This window comes from Schistocerca piceifrons, chromosome 7, assembly GCF_021461385.2.
Source record: "Schistocerca piceifrons isolate TAMUIC-IGC-003096 chromosome 7, iqSchPice1.1, whole genome shotgun sequence".
NCBI classification, from domain to species: domain Eukaryota; kingdom Metazoa; phylum Arthropoda; class Insecta; order Orthoptera; family Acrididae; genus Schistocerca; species Schistocerca piceifrons.
The window spans coordinates 192,923,242-192,939,977 of record NC_060144.1 but is presented as its reverse complement, the minus strand read 5'-3'; the positions used below and the strand labels follow the sequence as shown (position 1 = coordinate 192,939,977).

At 41.7% G+C, this 16,736-nt stretch overlaps 1 protein-coding gene across 1 annotated transcript in view; it reads left to right on the top strand.

The window, feature by feature from the left end:
- The window catches only part of LOC124804982 (splicing factor 3A subunit 2), a 36,232-nt gene that overhangs the window by 9,997 nt on the left and 9,499 nt on the right, over positions 1–16,736 (top strand). The window contains exon 3 of the mRNA XM_047265373.1: positions 11,325–11,458. Coding sequence (XP_047121329.1) covers positions 11,325–11,458 — 134 coding nt within the window. The remainder of the gene's footprint in view (positions 1–11,324; positions 11,459–16,736) is intronic.

Here is a 16,736-nt window from a genome sequence, read left to right as displayed (position 1 = left end):
ACCTCTTCTCCTCTGGTGTCCTCTATTCAGGAGTCTGTTTCCGCCATTACCCGTTCTGGTCGTTCGGTGGTCTTTGTTTGGACGCCAGGTCACGTTGGCATCCCGGGGAACGAACGTGTTGACAGGCTGGCCAAAGGGGCGATTGACGCCCCAGCTTTGGAGGTCGGCCTCACGGCTCGCGATCAGCAGTTGGTGTTGCACCGTAAGGTGCTTGGGATGTGGACTGCTGAGTGGTGTGGCATGACATCCCTGAATAAACTGCTGGCTGTTAAGGAGACGACCGATGTGTGGTGCTCCTCCCTGCAGGCTTCTCGCAGGGACTCTTGTCATCCTGTGTCGGCTCCGCATCGGCCATACCTACCTGACGCACGGCCATCTTTTGCGTCAGGAGGATCCCCCCCCTGTGTCGCTGTGGGTCCCAGCTGACAGTCGCCCACATTTTGTTGGAGTGTCCCCGACTGCGCACCCTCCAGCAGTCTTTTAATCTCCCGGACACTTTGCCTTTGGTTTTATGTGACGATGCCTCCATGGCTGACGACGTTTTAAATTTTATCCGTGGTAGTCCGTTTTATGGTTCCCTTTAGGGAGGTCCTGCCCCTTTCCCTTTCTGTGTCTGTTATTCTCGAGTCTCTCATATTTGGTTGCAGGTTTTAGTGTGTAGTCGGATGGTTGACTCTTTCCCTTTTTTTTGTTCTTGTGGCCAGTCAACCAGTCTCCGGCCATCTTCTTTTCTTCTGTTTCCTTTTGTCTGGTGTTCATCTGTACTCTTTGTGTCTGTAGTGTTCGTTGCCGCATTTGTGTTCTTTTAGGGCCTGGGGGGGGGGGGGGGGGGGGAGTCTCCTTCCCCTTGGCGTTTTACCTGCTTCGTGAATTTATGTCTCGCCTGTTTTTGGAATGGGGGACTGATGACCTTCGCTGTTTAGTCCCCCTTAAACATCCCAACAACCACCACCACCACCACCATCAATCGCCACTGTATCATGACAGAGGATGTCACTAATTACATAAAACCTTGTAAATTGTATTTGCCGTTTTTGACAGAATAGACAACTTTTGGATCTGCATCTACATAGATACTCCGCAAACCACTGTACAGTGTGTGGCGGAAGGTACCTATATCTCTACTTGTCATTTCCTTTCCTGTTCCACTCACAAATAGAGAAAGGGAAAAGCGACTGTCTATATGCATCCTTATGTGCCCTAATTTCTTGTATCTCATCTTCATGGACCTTATTTGCAGTGTATGTTGGTGGCAGTAGAATTGTTCACCAATCAGCTTCAAATGCCGGTCCTCTAAATTTTCTTAATAGCATTTCTCGAAAAGAATGTCACTTTCCCATGTCCTTGAAGCGTCCCCGTAACACTTATGTGTTGTTTGAACCTACCGTTAACAAATTTAACAGCCCACCTCCAAATTGCTTCAATGTCTTCCTTCAATCCAACCTTGTATAGATTCCAAACACTTGAGCAGTACTCAAGAATAGATTGCACCAACACCCTCCATTGCAGGTGGACCATTCTTTCCTACAATTCTCCCAATAAACCGAAGTCAACCTTTCACCTTCCTTACCAAAATTCTCATATGCTCGTTCCACCTCATATTGCTTTGCAACATTTGTTGTTGTTGTTGTTGTTGTGGTGGTGGTGGTGGTGGTGGTGGTGGTGGTCTTTAGTCCAGTTTGATACAGCTCTCCATGCTACTCTATCCTGTGCAAGCTTCTTCATCTCCAAGTAACTACTGCAACCTACATCCTTCTGAATCTGCTTAGTATATTCATCTCTTAGTCTCCCTCTGCGATTTTTACCCTCGACACTTCCCTCCAGTACTATATTGGTGATCCCTTGGCAATGTCATGCCCAGATATTTAAACAACTTTGCTGTGTCAAGGAGGACACTACTAATACTGTATGTGAACATTATATGTTTCATCTTCCTACTCATCTGCATTAACTTACATTTTTCCACACTTAGGGCAAGCTGCCATTCATCACACCAACTGGAAGTTTTGTCCAAGTTGTCTTGTATCTTTCTACAGTCACACAACTTTGACACCTTACCATACACCATGACATCATCAGCAAACAACCGCAGATTGCTGCCAATCTTGTCCGCCAAATCATTTAAGTACATATAGAACAACAGCGGTCCTTTCACTCTTCCCTGGGGCACTCCTGACGATAGCCTTGTCTCTGATAAACACTTGCTGTCGAGGACAGCATACTGGGTCCTATTATTTAAGAAGCCTTCAAGCTACTAACATAGCTTTGAACTTATTCCTGGGGCACCATGTCAAAATGCTTTCCAGAAATCTAGAAATATGGAATCTGCCTGTTGCCCTTCTTCCATAGTTCTAAGCATTTCATGTGAGGAAAGGGCAAGCTGAGTTTGCACAACCATTGCTTTCTAAAACCATGCTGATTCGCAGACATAAGCCTCTTGGTCCAAAGAAAGTTTATTATATTCGAGCTGAGAATATGTTCAAGGATTCTGCAGCACACAGAAGCTAGGGAGATTGGTCTGTAATTTTGCAGGTCTGTTCTTTTACCCTTCTTATAATACACTGGAGTCCCCTGCACTTATTTCCAGTCGCTTGAGACTTTGTGCTGGGTGAGACATTCACGATAAACACAAGTTCGGTAAGGGGCCAATGTCATGGAGTGCTCTTTGTAAAATCAAACTGGGATTTCATCCGGACCAGGGGATTTATTTGCTTTCAAGTCTTTCAGTTGTTTCTCTATGCCAGGTATGCTTATTAGTATGTCGTGCGTACTGTTCTCTGTCTGATGGTCAAATGATGGTATGTTCGTACAATTCTCCTGTGTGAACAATTTCTTGAACGTCAAATTTAAAACTTCATCTTTTATTTTGCTATCTTCAACTGCCACACCAGACTGGTCAACAAGAGACTGAAAGAAAACCTTAGACCCGCTTAGCAATTTTACATGTGACCAGAATTTTCTTGGGCTCTCTGGCAGATTTTTTGTTAATGTGTGATGGTGGTAGTTGTTGGATGCTTCACACACAGATCTTTTCACAGACACAAGAATCTGTACTAACTTCACTTGCCATCATTTATTCGTTGCCTTTTGAACCAGTGCACAGTAGCTTGAGTGTTTTCCACTGAAAACCTTGAACTTCTTCCAGAACAACAAAGCAGTAATCACTGCAAAATCAAACAATGCAATTACTTTACCAGGCTCTAGGTTTTACTCCGCATTTTTGAGATATTGTGTTTTGTTTTTGAAACAATGTGGTAAGTGGTCAGCTCAGCAATTTTTAATCCTATTTTGTGATAAAATCATACACTAGCAGTTTAAAGGAATACTCAATCTGTTTAGATCCACCATTTATACTGCATAGTTTCTTTGGGGTCAGTGTTCTTGTACATTGTCAGCTAGGTGTGACTCCAGTGAATTTCGTCCAGGACAACTTTCACATTGATGCAGCATGCCAGATTTTGATTCAGTACTGCAAACTGTCAAACCCATCAAAAATTTATAGCCTTTGTCAGTGCTTCTTGGCCATGTTTGTTTCACTGAACAGTGGACTTTTCTTTCAAATTGCTTAACAATAGTCATTTCTCGTTCTGAACCTTTACTAGGTCAGTTCTGACAGAAACAGAAATCCTCATGCTAGGACAGAGCCCACTGAACTCATCATCCTTAAAAACTTCAAGCACTTTCTTCATCAGAAAGAAGTATGCCCAACTTTTTCCATACTGCTCATAGCACACTTTTTCCCTATTGAACTCCCAGGTGGCAATGTGAGAATCTAAATTTTCTCAGCATGAATAGAAATGTGCATATTTCTTTGCAGTCTGAAACCAGCTGAATGTAATCAGAGTAATTAATGCACTCCTGTTTGCTTGAAACTGCTGGCAACTGCAATTCAACAGGTCAGGAGCCACAGCCAGTCACTTGGCTACTTATTAAGATTTGTGCTTGACTAACTTAGCATTTGATGCAACCTTTTAAATTATGTTTACTGATCATCTGAATTTTAAGAAAGGAAGCCCCAAGAGCACAGAAACTGCTATTAAACTTATCATATCAACAGCCGATAAGCATTGAGAAAACGGCCAGCGAAATCCTCATTTATATGGCCCTATGCATGTGACAGCACTGGCCGAGGAGACTACGATGCCTGGGGAGCTGTTTGCTGCATCACACACCGTGAAAAGAAGGCAGCCAGGCAGGTAATGTCACCACTGTCCAAGCTAGGCCAAAAACGTGTCAACACACCAGCGCTTTTGTGCATGATACGCCCCATTGATCTACATATAATAATGGAGAGCCTCCAAACAAACTACTGAGGGGAGCACTATCCGAGGGGCCACGTCATCCGTGTCTAAAAGCAGAACACCATCTACAACAGAGAATCAATGCTGAAAGATGTAATGGTTATGGAGGGGGTCGAACGCACAGGGAGGAGGTGCATTCGGACAACACTACAGCCTTCGCGATCCGTCAGCTAGTTACAGGAGATCCATCAGCCATCTACTGTGCGGTGACATCAGTGTGGAAACAAAGCAATTCCTCCTGATCAAATCCTGGATGCAGATCGACTGGCAGGCAGCAACACATACAACAGCTGCATGATTGGGGCTGTCCCAGGCAAAAATTTTTGGTAATAGGTGACTTTGCATAGAAAAATCTGAAGTTCTGTGACTGACATATGGCATGGATGCATACAATAGCAGAAACATGTTGATGCAGTGGTTTGAGACCCTCACAAGAAACTTCAAGCCCAAGATAAACAATTGAAGATTGAAAAAAATAGTTTTGTAAGTTACACTTCAACCTGGCTACTTGGAGAACAGAAAATAAGAGTATGGAGAGATTATGTGAATGTTTCTCAATGGAGGCACGGTAAACTGCAATGTCATCCAAATAGTTTGCACAACCTTGCACAGTCAGTGTAAGATGTTCCAAAGAAAAGCTAAAAAATAGTGGGAGCAACCGCAAGTATTGGTACAGTCGAAAAGGTGTATTGACACCTAACATACATAGTGACTCTGTATATGGGGCTAGACCATTCACTTGATGCACTAGGCCAAACAATGCCAGATTCCGTGAGGTGCCCTAATTCCTGTTTGACTTGTTCTGTGAGTGCCACTGGAACTGAATGGGCATGAGCCTGAACAGAAGGTTTCAAGGTAATGTGAACTTGAAAATTGTTGGCACACCCCAATCCAGGAGAGAACAAAGGGGAAAACTTGGAACATACTGCATCTAACTGTGTACACAGGACGTACTTGGACACTAAATTCATTTCATCTGAAGTGATAAAACCAAACAACTTAAAAGTGCTTGTTCCAAAAAGATTCTTGATATGTGCATTATCTACAACAAGAAACGTAAGTAACCAGACTCTTGACTTCTAGGTAATTGGGGCAGAATACTGGTCGAGAATACGAATACTCTGTTTATTGTAATTCACTAACTTTCGTGTCTCAGGGAGAAGTAGAGAGGAGCCCAAGTTCATATAAGTTTGTGAGCTTGACAAGGATACCGCAGCTCGTGTAGCCACTTGCATGTGCAGAACTTTACCAAAAACATTACATCATTGAAAAGCGTGTTTGGTGCAAGAGAAATAGCCGATACAGTGTTTACGTCCATATCTGCATCAGGATTGTTGTGCTGAATTTTTGCATTACGTACAGAAGCGATGTGACCTTTTTTGTTGCAGTTGTGACAGGTAGCTCAGCATTTTGGGCAGTCTGAGTGCTCTTGGTTAATGAAACACTAAGAGCAGGATGGGAGCATGGAATGCATACGTTGCCTTTTACTTTGTTGATGCAGCTGATGCTGGGAGTGAGGCCGGCCGCCTTAACACCGTTATCATGTGTGGACCGCCATGACCATGTCTTCCCTCTGCGAACTATCTGAAGTGTGGTGCGGGGGAGAGGGTTGGATTGCTGATACCACACACCATGACTCAGTATAGATATGTGCATCTTGTGACACCTTGAACGACTGTGCAATAGCTAAAACCTTGGAGAGGGATGGGTTTTCACACAAGAGGGCACATTCTCACACCTCATGATCTGGACCTAAATGAATGATAGCATCTCTCCTCACCATTTGATCAGCATAAGACACTGTATGCACATTGGACACAAAATGATGACTACGATGACTTGACCCATGGAGTTCCGCCACCCATGTTCGATATGATCAGTGTAGTTGCTTCCTACAGCAGTAAAACTCAACCCAGGATGCAATAACATGGGATCACTTACATCAGTATTTGGAAAGAAGTTCACATACTTGGTCAAATGTTAAATACCACAAATCCTGCAAAGGGGCGAGTTGACATAGGACTTGATACACTCTTGGTGATATCCATGAAAGGAACAAGGCACAACACACAACAACATCAGGAATTCCAAAAGTCTTGTCGCAGACATTTCTCTTATATGTCCCATTCCTCAGTGGATTCATTGTATGCAGAAAAGGGAAGCAGATAAGCCATGGGGGCTGTGGATGGCAAAACACTAGGTGACACAGACTGAGGAGCATGCTAAGCCAATGATTGAAGTACCTGAGCTTGATTGTCCAGCACCTGTGAATGGTGGTGCAATGCCATGGCAAATAATTGTTGCTGCTCAACCTACTGATATAAAATGTTCTCTGTAACATCGTCAGCCATCGTGAGAATAAATGGAGGACCAACCAGAATAGAAATTTGCATGGAGAACAGGACCACACTCACTGCCAATCATGTTGTAGTTTGATGTAAGTACAACACGACCAGTAGACTGAACACAACTTTATTCCACTGAAGCATTAACAACTTGACCATAGTATTTAAGTAACATTCAGCAGGAACCATATACGCACACAAAGAGCTGTAGCAATACACATAGAGAACTGAGGCTAGCCTTAAATAGACTGGGGCCCATGGTGGGCTTTGATGGTGATCTCTCTCTCTCTCTCTCTCTCTCTCTCTCTCTCTCTCTCACACACACACACACACACACACACACACACACACACACACAGAGTCAGAGGTGCCCTCTGCAGATGACGTAGTACTGCCACATGAGCTGCCTTGTGAAAGTACTTGCACACATCACTGTACTTTCCAACGTGTAGCAACCTTTTGCAAGAATTATACATCAGTTACTTAGATCAGCAGTATTACATCCATACAAAATTAAAGTTCAAATCAATTTTTAAAGTTAATGACTTTTTTACCTATGTGGCATGACTCTAAAAAGTTGATAACTCACAGACTAAACTTAGTGGTTCACAAATATTCATAGATTTTTTGTTACATGTGGGAGGGACATCTCACACTTGGAAAATAAAATAACCAGATATAAATATAATTATGCATCTGAAGAAACAGTTAATACTTAGCGCATTGTTGCCATAGCTTGTAATTAATGATTGTAGGGTTACTTTCATTCTAAAAACAACAAAACATGACTACCAACACGTGAATGTTTCTATGATATTTTTGTGAACCTCATAGCACATGCTCACCAAGCTATATTCCCAAATTTCTCGTACTGGAAGAAACTGATAGTAAAACAGTAGGATGTAGAATTTGAGTGTCAATTTGATGTGAGAGAAGACTAAGTGTAGTAAAAATTTAATGTTTCATATTTATCCACATTATGGAATGCCGTAGTTCTCATTTACACAAGAAATTTTACTGGATAACTATAGGCTTTCACAGAAAAAAAACCACACTTGTGGAAATTTGACATTTCGTAGAGAGAAGAGGGGGTTCTTTCAAATATTAATTATCAGAAATATCGATCAGGCATACATTTTGAGACATGAGGTTTTAAAGACCACATACGCTGGCAACAAATTCGTTTTTGGGCAGCTCACCCTTGCCTGTCCCAAACACTTACAAATTTTATAAACACACTGTCAGGCAGTAAGGTCACAAAAGGGGAATTTTCTAAACCAACAGAGATCAAGCAACTTAATCTTGGCAAAAATTTTGAAGCAACAAAATGTATTGACAGCTTTGACTTAAAGTTTGAGCCTTTTGCGAGAAATGCTCATACTAGCTGAGTTGTTAACCAAGATTTGTGATGTGCCATCACAATTTTATTTCTGTTTCTTCTCTACTTGCCAAACTTCACAGAAGTCCTCCTGCATATGTAATGGGAATAGCATTCTTGAAATGAAAGATTTATGGAGAAACAGTCAGGCTGGAGCACCTGGAAATGACAGTAACTGTGTGTGTGTGTGTGTGTGTGTGTGTGTGTGTGTGTGTGGAGGGGGGGGGGTTGTTTTACACTTGTGTGAATGTTTGTTTTGTTTTGTCTGTCAGTAGCTTATAATATTAGTGGCAGTCAAAATTTCCAACTACAGAAACTATTTCTGATATTTGATTTTTCTTGATCTCTTATGATCAAGCTATTATGCCACCAGTACAGTCAGCTTTGTTAACATCATTAATTTAAACTTGCCAATGGGGGTAATTAATGAAAAATGACTTTTGTAAACATTACACTAAAACGAATTGCATTGACAGTTAGCTCCAAACTTAATCCTTACAGCCGCAGTAGTTTCATAGGTAGAGGTCCTGATGAATGCAGCTATGTAATTGTTTGTTTTATGCTGTTAAAATTCACAAAATTGTTAGGTAAAATTTACACAAACATCGATTTGAGATTTTGTAAGTACTTGACTAAGCCAGTGAAGTAATAAAGCCAGTCAGTGAAGACCAGAAATGTGAAATTTGGGAAATAATTTGTGAAGTCACAAATATTTTTACATTGTTACGAAGAAGCGCCATGAGCAGCATACTAAAACTCCTGACAAGTGGAGGTTGAGTGTGGGTGTGAGAGTGTGCTTGAAGGTCACTTTTGTACATTTCTCTTTAATAATTCGAAAACCATGGCATTTAGCAAAAACCGTATACATGTACAAAATTTAACTATATTACATTTCCTGCAAAGAGATTCTGTTCATTTTTTTCTGTATGACAAACACTTTGCATGTAGTGAGCGAGAGAATATGACAGTCTTGCATTATTTATTAAGCCCAGCTATAACATTGCAGGTTGCATAAAACAACAGCAGTAGGAGCAGCTGAATCACACTGTATAAAGAGGATGGTGGATTTGTTGGTATGTATAGCAGTGCCTTGGGAATCAGGAAGGAACAGTGCAAATGTTCAGCCCTGTACCATTTTTCTGTTGAAAGTGCTCGACATTATGTGAGTTGCGTGCGTGTGACTTCACTTCAGGGTGATTTTTTCCACCTGTGTAAATTCTAGGGATTGACTGATTAGAGGTTGTGGAACCAAAAAGTTCTAATGATCTCATACCTGGAAATGCATGGTTTCCAAGCTTGAGACCAATTGTTCAATCATACTTTGTTACAGAGACTGAATTGTACCCGTATTCAGATTGAGAGCTTGTCAACATGGTGTTTACTTATAGAAAGGAAACAGCAATGGATGGTGGGCAGCAAGGTTGTATCAGGAGACCAATCCCCACTGGCAACAACCACAGCATTCAATATTTGCAACAGTGTCTCACCGTTTGTCTGAGGTCATTTCAGGAAGTAGGAAATCCTGAAGGACGTACCTGAAATTTTCGGACCACCGTGTCAGTCCAGGCAGTTGGCTCGCCAGTACATGGTAAGCCAGAAGACCATGTAGAACAATTGTTACTACCCGTATCACTTACAGCATATGCAGTGCTTACTAGCGAAAGACTTTCCACATTGGGAGCAGTTTTGTCACTGGTTTCTTCACCAGGTAACCACGATTCCGGGATCTGTGTCATCCATCCTATTCACAGATGAGGCCGCCTATACGCAGAATGGAGTCTTCAACTTTCACAACACTCATCTGTGGGATAATATGCAGAACCCCCATGGTATGGTGGCAACGAATCATTAGCATCGGTGCATCTTGAATGTGTGGGCTGGGATAATTGGCGATGATATTTTGGGGCCAGTCTTCCTTCCACATCGCCTAACTGGCCGAAATTATCAGTGTTTTTGCAGATGACTTTGACCACCTGCTGGAAGAAGTGCCCTTGGTGATTCGAAGGGCTATGTGGCTGCTACATGATGGTACTCCGGCCGACTTCGCCGTTAATATCCAGATGCATCTCAATCGTGTTTTCCCTGGTCGATGGACTGGACAAGGAAGCCCAGTTGCATGGCTTGCCTGTTCACCAGATCTCAACCCGAGCATTTCTAGTTATGGGGCCATCTCAAAAGTATCGTGTATGCAGAGTCCGTTTCAGATGTGGAGACACTGGAACTGTGTATTCATGCTGCCTTTTGACACTGTTTGGATGCAGCCTGGCTGATGTGAACATATGAGTCAGAACATGCTACCGAGTGTACACACATGTGTTGAGGATCATGGATATCATTTTCAATGCATGCTGTAACTGTGGGTGTGTAGTACAGTGCATATTAGACCACAGTCTCTGCAACAGTGAATGATTGAGTAAATTGTCTCCAGAAGGGAAACCATGCATTTCTGGACACAAGTTCATTAGACCTATTTTGTTCCATATCCTCTCATCAGTGAATCCCTAGAGTTTGTACAGATGGAAAAAAGTCACCATGTATAAAGGACAAGAAAGAGGAACAACAAGGTGTAGTATAGTTTTTGACCCCATAACAGCTGTCAGGGAGTGAAATTTATCCCTGAAAGTCTGCTGTGTGTGGCAAACACAGTATGTCATGAGCATGCATGTTTGTATGGAATAAATGATTTTGAGAAGATCGGATATCCTTGAAAGACAGCCATTGTGTCATTACTTCTCCGTCATTGCTGCATTAGATGCTGCCATCAGAAATTACTCAAGGTGAATGGAGGAAGACATTCAGCTCATGTTGGGCACCACGCCATCATGACAGAGCATCTGGAGTTCCAAAAAATCTGTGCACAGTGGTTTCCCCACAGTGTGATGGATGAGCAGAAGTTGAACGGAATGTTGCCATCACTGCATAACCTGGTACAATATCACAATGAAGACTATTGTTACCTGTCTCATATTGTCATGCGAGATGAAATACGATGTCGTTGTTTTGAGCTGGAGAGCGATCATCAGGGCCAAGATTGGAAACACAGGGATTCATCCCTACCGCAAAAATCCAAAGCTGCGCACGCCAGCTCCAGGAAAGTCACGATGACATTTTTCTTTGACTGCAAGGGCCCACTGCTCATTGACTTTCTGGAACATCGGTGCCACAGTTTGTTTTTGGACGAGGCCGCAGCTGATTCCTGCCTTCATCGCATTGTCCACAAGAACTAAACCATTGTCTATGATAAAATTTACTATTTTGTGAGGCAACCATAATAATTGTTTTTCTTTTATTCGCTTCCAGGGTCATATGAGTGTAAACTTTGCCTCACACTGCATAACAATGAAGGGAGCTATTTGGCACACACACAGGGAAAGAAGCATCAGGCAAATTTGGCTCGTCGCGCTGCTAAAGAAGCAAAGGAGTCACCACAACAGGTCTGTACTTGCAGCTCAAATTGCCAACAGTTCTCTGTTTAAGTGTTTGTCATAGCTTTCTGTACTCACAAGCATTCACTTCATTTCAGGAGATTTAATTCATTTCATACATATCCCTTATGGCAGGAAAAGCCATCTACTCCACCAGTTCTGGTCCTTCAGAGAGGTGCTGCTCCCATGTCACCCTCGTGAGAGAAGCACCGGTAGTTGTGTTCAAAAGTTGTAGGCGGAAAAATCAGTGGCAGTATAGGTTTTGGCATTCTCAGACAGCCTAAATGTTAAGGCTACTGCTCGCAAAAAGCAGGAAATGCAGCTTTGAGTCCGTACCTGGCTTGTATGTTAAATTGTCACAATACAATTAGAAACACAATTGCTGTTTTCTATAAAATATATTGGTAGACACTTTTGTACATACACTGATGAGCCACAACATGATGACCACTTGCTGAATAGTGTGTTAGCCCACTTTTAGAACATAATAAAGCAGCAGTTCTGCATAGCGTGGGTTCAACAAGTTTTTGGTAGTTTTTCAGAGGTATGTGGCACCAGATGTCTACTAACATGTGGCTTGTGGGATCGGAGCTGTTGCCTGATAGCATCCCAGATGTGTTCAATCAGATTCAGTTCAGGTGAATCTGGTGGCCAAGACATCAATGTGATTTCTCTATTGTGATCCTCAAACAAATGTAGTGCGATTCTGGCCTTGTGATATAAGCAGTTATCTGGCTGGAATATCCATTACAATCAGGGAGGACCTCAAGCGTAAAGGGGTGCAAGTGGTCCTCAGCAGTGTTCATGTAGTCCACAGTTGTCATTGTGCCTTTGGTTACTGCCCTATCATAGCATAATACTGTCCCCAGCAGCCTTTGTCCGTGGCACGGTGCATGTTGTGAGACACTGTTTGCCTGGAAGATGGTATATCTGACCTTTGAGCTAGTGTAGCAAGAAACATGATTCAGCCAACACTGTGACATGTTTCCATGGATTCACAGTCCAGTTTCAGTGACCCCACACTCATTGCATTCGTAATTACTGATGTTAGGCCAGCATGGTAACAGTGATCATCTATTGTGGTGTCCCATGTTCAGTAATGTTTGCTGAATGGTGTCCTTCAACACACTTGTGCCTACACCAGCATTGTACTCTGTTGTCACATCTACCACAAATCACCACCTCATGCTTCAAAGAGTGTCGAGCTTCCAACCTCCACATCCTATAACGTAGTGTGGATGTCCGACATCTACTCTGTTCTTTTACTGTCCTTTGAGCACTATACGTAGATGACCACAACAGTAGCACACAAACAGCAAACCAGCTTTGCTATTTCTGAGGTGCTCATTTCCAGGTGCCAGGCCGTAATGCTCTGCTATTGTCAAAGTTGCTTATGCCATGGATTTCCCTATTTGCACCTTGAACTATAACTGGTATGATTCCCCTTCCATTTCTGCTCCACTTGTTTACTTTCCTTTCTGTATTGTGTGCCTAAAATGCTACCAGGCAGCATTCAATCCCACAGAGCATTAGGGGTTTTGACCCATCAGGGTGTTTGATATATTTAGCTATTCTTGCGTATTCATATATTTTTTTTACATTAAGAAGTGTCCAATGAGTTATTTCTCACTACTGCTATTGAACAAATATAGGATCTATTTTTTTAATTCTTTCATGTTGCAAAAAGTAAAATTAATTGCTTGTCATGAAAGTCCCTGTAGCTATTACTTTCATTTTATTCATGAGTGTTCTTGTCATGTGATTTACAAAGCAAAAGTGTTTCCACCATATTTAGATTTAGAGTAATGTTTCTTCTGTTAAAAGATATCATTCAATGATATTGACATGAAATTGAAATATCATAATGCTGATGATGTAATAAACATTAAATAGTTCCATATGCAGCTTGTTGTCCTGTGCGTTTAATTGTAGCAGAAAGAGAATTCCAACTTTTCATTATATCTAAGTATCATAATTCCTTTGTTGTTGTTGTTGTTGTTGTTGTCGTCCCCCCCCCCCCCCCCCCCCCGCCCCACACACACACACACACACACACACACACACACACACGCTGAAGGCCAGAGTACTGAGCAGCCAGCATGTTGTTTACATTAATACCAGGCTTGTTCCGACGTCCCACCTCAGGTACACAATGTCCAAACTCTTTGTAACGTGATCTCGCATTTGACTAAGCAATTACGTTAGAAGCATTCTAAAGGGGAAGTGACATGATAGAATACCTTTGGTAGTGGTGATCCCCATTGTAGTAGTAGTCTATTACAGGTATGGTTGGTTCTCCACAAAAGAGAAGTTCTGGGAGACCCGTTTGGGATTGGGTCAGTGCTGAGATGACTGATAATGCCCTCACAAAAATATTATAGATATTTGTTGCTATGTGTTCAGTTACCAGCAGTTATGTTAATAAGCTTGAAATGTTTTGTACGAAGCAGCACTTGGAAATATTCTAATGTTTACAGACAATTTATTTTATATGTTTTTGAGAACTGTGTCATTCTATTTTAGGATATTGAAATCTGGGCTCTGGCCTTCAAATCCTGTGAAGAAAATCAAAGGAAGGCTGTCCTTAAGGTCCCCTTGTCGGTTAATAATTTTTATCCTCAAGTCGCATTCGAGTGAAAGAGTGTTTGTTGGCGGCAGGATGACCTCTGGCTCTGCTTGTGGAGGTAATTGGAGGTGAGGTGCTGCTAGGTAGGGCTTTCTCCCAATCCTCTGCCCAAGTGAGCATTTGTGGAAATAATTAAGCTTCAGTGTAGAATTAGCTTGTCTGATTCTGCCGTGCCGCCTCCTCCTGGAGGGATTAGCCTTGACAACTGGTGTGCATACATTAATACAAAATCCTCTGCATTTAGCTTTATGCTACATTCTGTGACTATAGACAAGCCCTGAAACACTACTCTCAGTGCCTGTTTGGAATTCATCAAATCAGAATGAAATTTTATGTTCTCGGCATTACTTTGAGAACATTTTTCCACACAAGCAGCATATCATATGGTTTGAGGTTTGTTAACAGCTCTCCTGCTAGATGAAGAAAGGTGTCATATACCTTATGTCTATATGGCCATGTCTGACAGGGCAATGATTGTCAGTTGAATCTCAGTAACTTCATTGACCAGTCACAATTGCCCTTTTATTTGTGCAGATACTATCAGTTGCAGCAAAAAAAATTACAATTAGCCTTCTCCAGTTTTTCCGAATGTTGTGTTAAGCCCCCAACATGGGAGAGCATAATGACAGACTGTGTTGGCAATGGAAGAAGCTGTGGGTGAGGGTGTGCTCTGTCCTGCAGTTCTGAACCAGCGGGACAGCTCTCTTCACCCTCCCAAACTTTGACATTGTCACACATTCTCTAAAAACTAATTAGTTTATATCCATGGAAAATAGTAACTGTAAAATAGCTTGTAAGGAAGACTTTCTTTGTTTCAGTAAATGCATGCATTTATATTCCTTCGAGAATGTAAACAAAAATGTCACTGAGCTTTTTTATTTATTTGCTATAATATGTAAGGTTAGCTGTCTAATGGCTATGACAAACCATGGTAATTACTACATGAAAAAGAAAAGTATGCTGCAGTTTCATAATACAGTCTCTCTCTTTTTTTGGCATACTGTGTTATAATAAGGCTTCAAGATATAAATTTTAATTAGCTTACATGAAATTAAGTTAAACCTACATGCAATTTGTAATTACACTTTTTATCCCTGATGTGTCCTGGTATCAGCAGACTGAGATGCCTACATCCAGAGCATGCTTGCAGTGGAGTTGCTCATGTCAGCTTTCACCCCAGTGGGCTGGAGGAGAAAGGAGGGGGGGGGGGGGGTGGAATGGCAGGAGACTCCCACTTTTTATACTTCTTTGGTTGTTACACATAAATACTATAGGGATGTTATCAAGGTTACTAGCCCTGAATTAGCTCTTTTTGCCATGGACCTTAGACTGCTTTGCTAATAATCTGGATGCTGTCATGATGAATGATTGTGAAACCAGTGAAGAAGACAATAAAAAGCTGCCACTTATGTTGAAGCCATTAGCAGCAGTGTAAAAAATAGTGAGATTGTGACTGGTCAGTTAAGCCATTGTAATTTTACAGTACATTTTGTGTTACCATGTTCTTTTTCCAATGCACTACCCTTATATATCTACATCTGTACTCCAAAAGCCACCTAAGGGTGTGTGGTGGAGGGTCCCTTGTGTACCACTGTCACTTTCCCCTTTCCTTGTTCCAGTTGTGAATGGTTTGCAGGTAGAACGATTGCTGGTAAGCCTCCATGTGAGCTCAGATCTCTTTAATTTTGCTTTCATAATCTTTTTGCAAGATATTCTTTCAGGAATATACGTGCTCAGAACTTTAACTGTAAAGCAGACCTTAATGCAGAAAACTTCTCTTGCAGTGTGTACCACTGGATTTGGCTGAGGATCTGTGTAGCACGTGCATGCTTACTAAATGAACCTGTAATGAAATGTGTTGCTCTTCTTTGGATCTTCTCTATTTCCTCTATCAGTCTTATCTGGTATGGATCCCAGACTGATGGGAATTATTCAAGTATTGATCAAAATTATTCAAGTATTGATCAAACAAAGATTTTGTAAGCTACCTCCATTGTAGATGGGCAAAATTTCCTGCACATTCCTCAAGGGAATCTCTGTCTGGCAACTGCCTTACCTACAATTAGTTTTATGTAGTTATTCCACTTTAGATGGCATCATAAGCATATGGACGTGACTGCTTCCACTGATAGGTCTGCAATCGTATAATCATACAATAATGGTATCATAAGCATGTGGACATTACTGCTTCCATTGACAGGTCTGCAATCGTGTAATCATATAATAATGGGTCTTTCTGCCTATCTATGAGCATTCCTACCATATCATTGATAACATCAGAACCCTCATTTTCCTTCTCTTGTTGAAAGTAATATCACTTTCGTTGCCTGCTCTAATATTCCTTTTGACTTTCTTCATCCTTCTTGTCACCAGAGCTGGAACTGGTACCCAATCCTTCTCTAATTACTATTTGGTTGCTGGAATTGTGTCTAATATCATAACAAGACACATTTAAAATTACACTAAGGATATGATAGCTAAGTTAGCTGTTTTATACTTATGTTATCCTATGATGCAAATGCCCTTCTATTTTCACATCCAAGGAGATGTCCACTGCAAGCCAGGCCATATAGCTTTACACCCATTTACACCATATAACACTGCAGGGAGGCTTAAGATGCCAATTCCATATCAGCTGAAAAGGACCAGGGAGTGTACTCT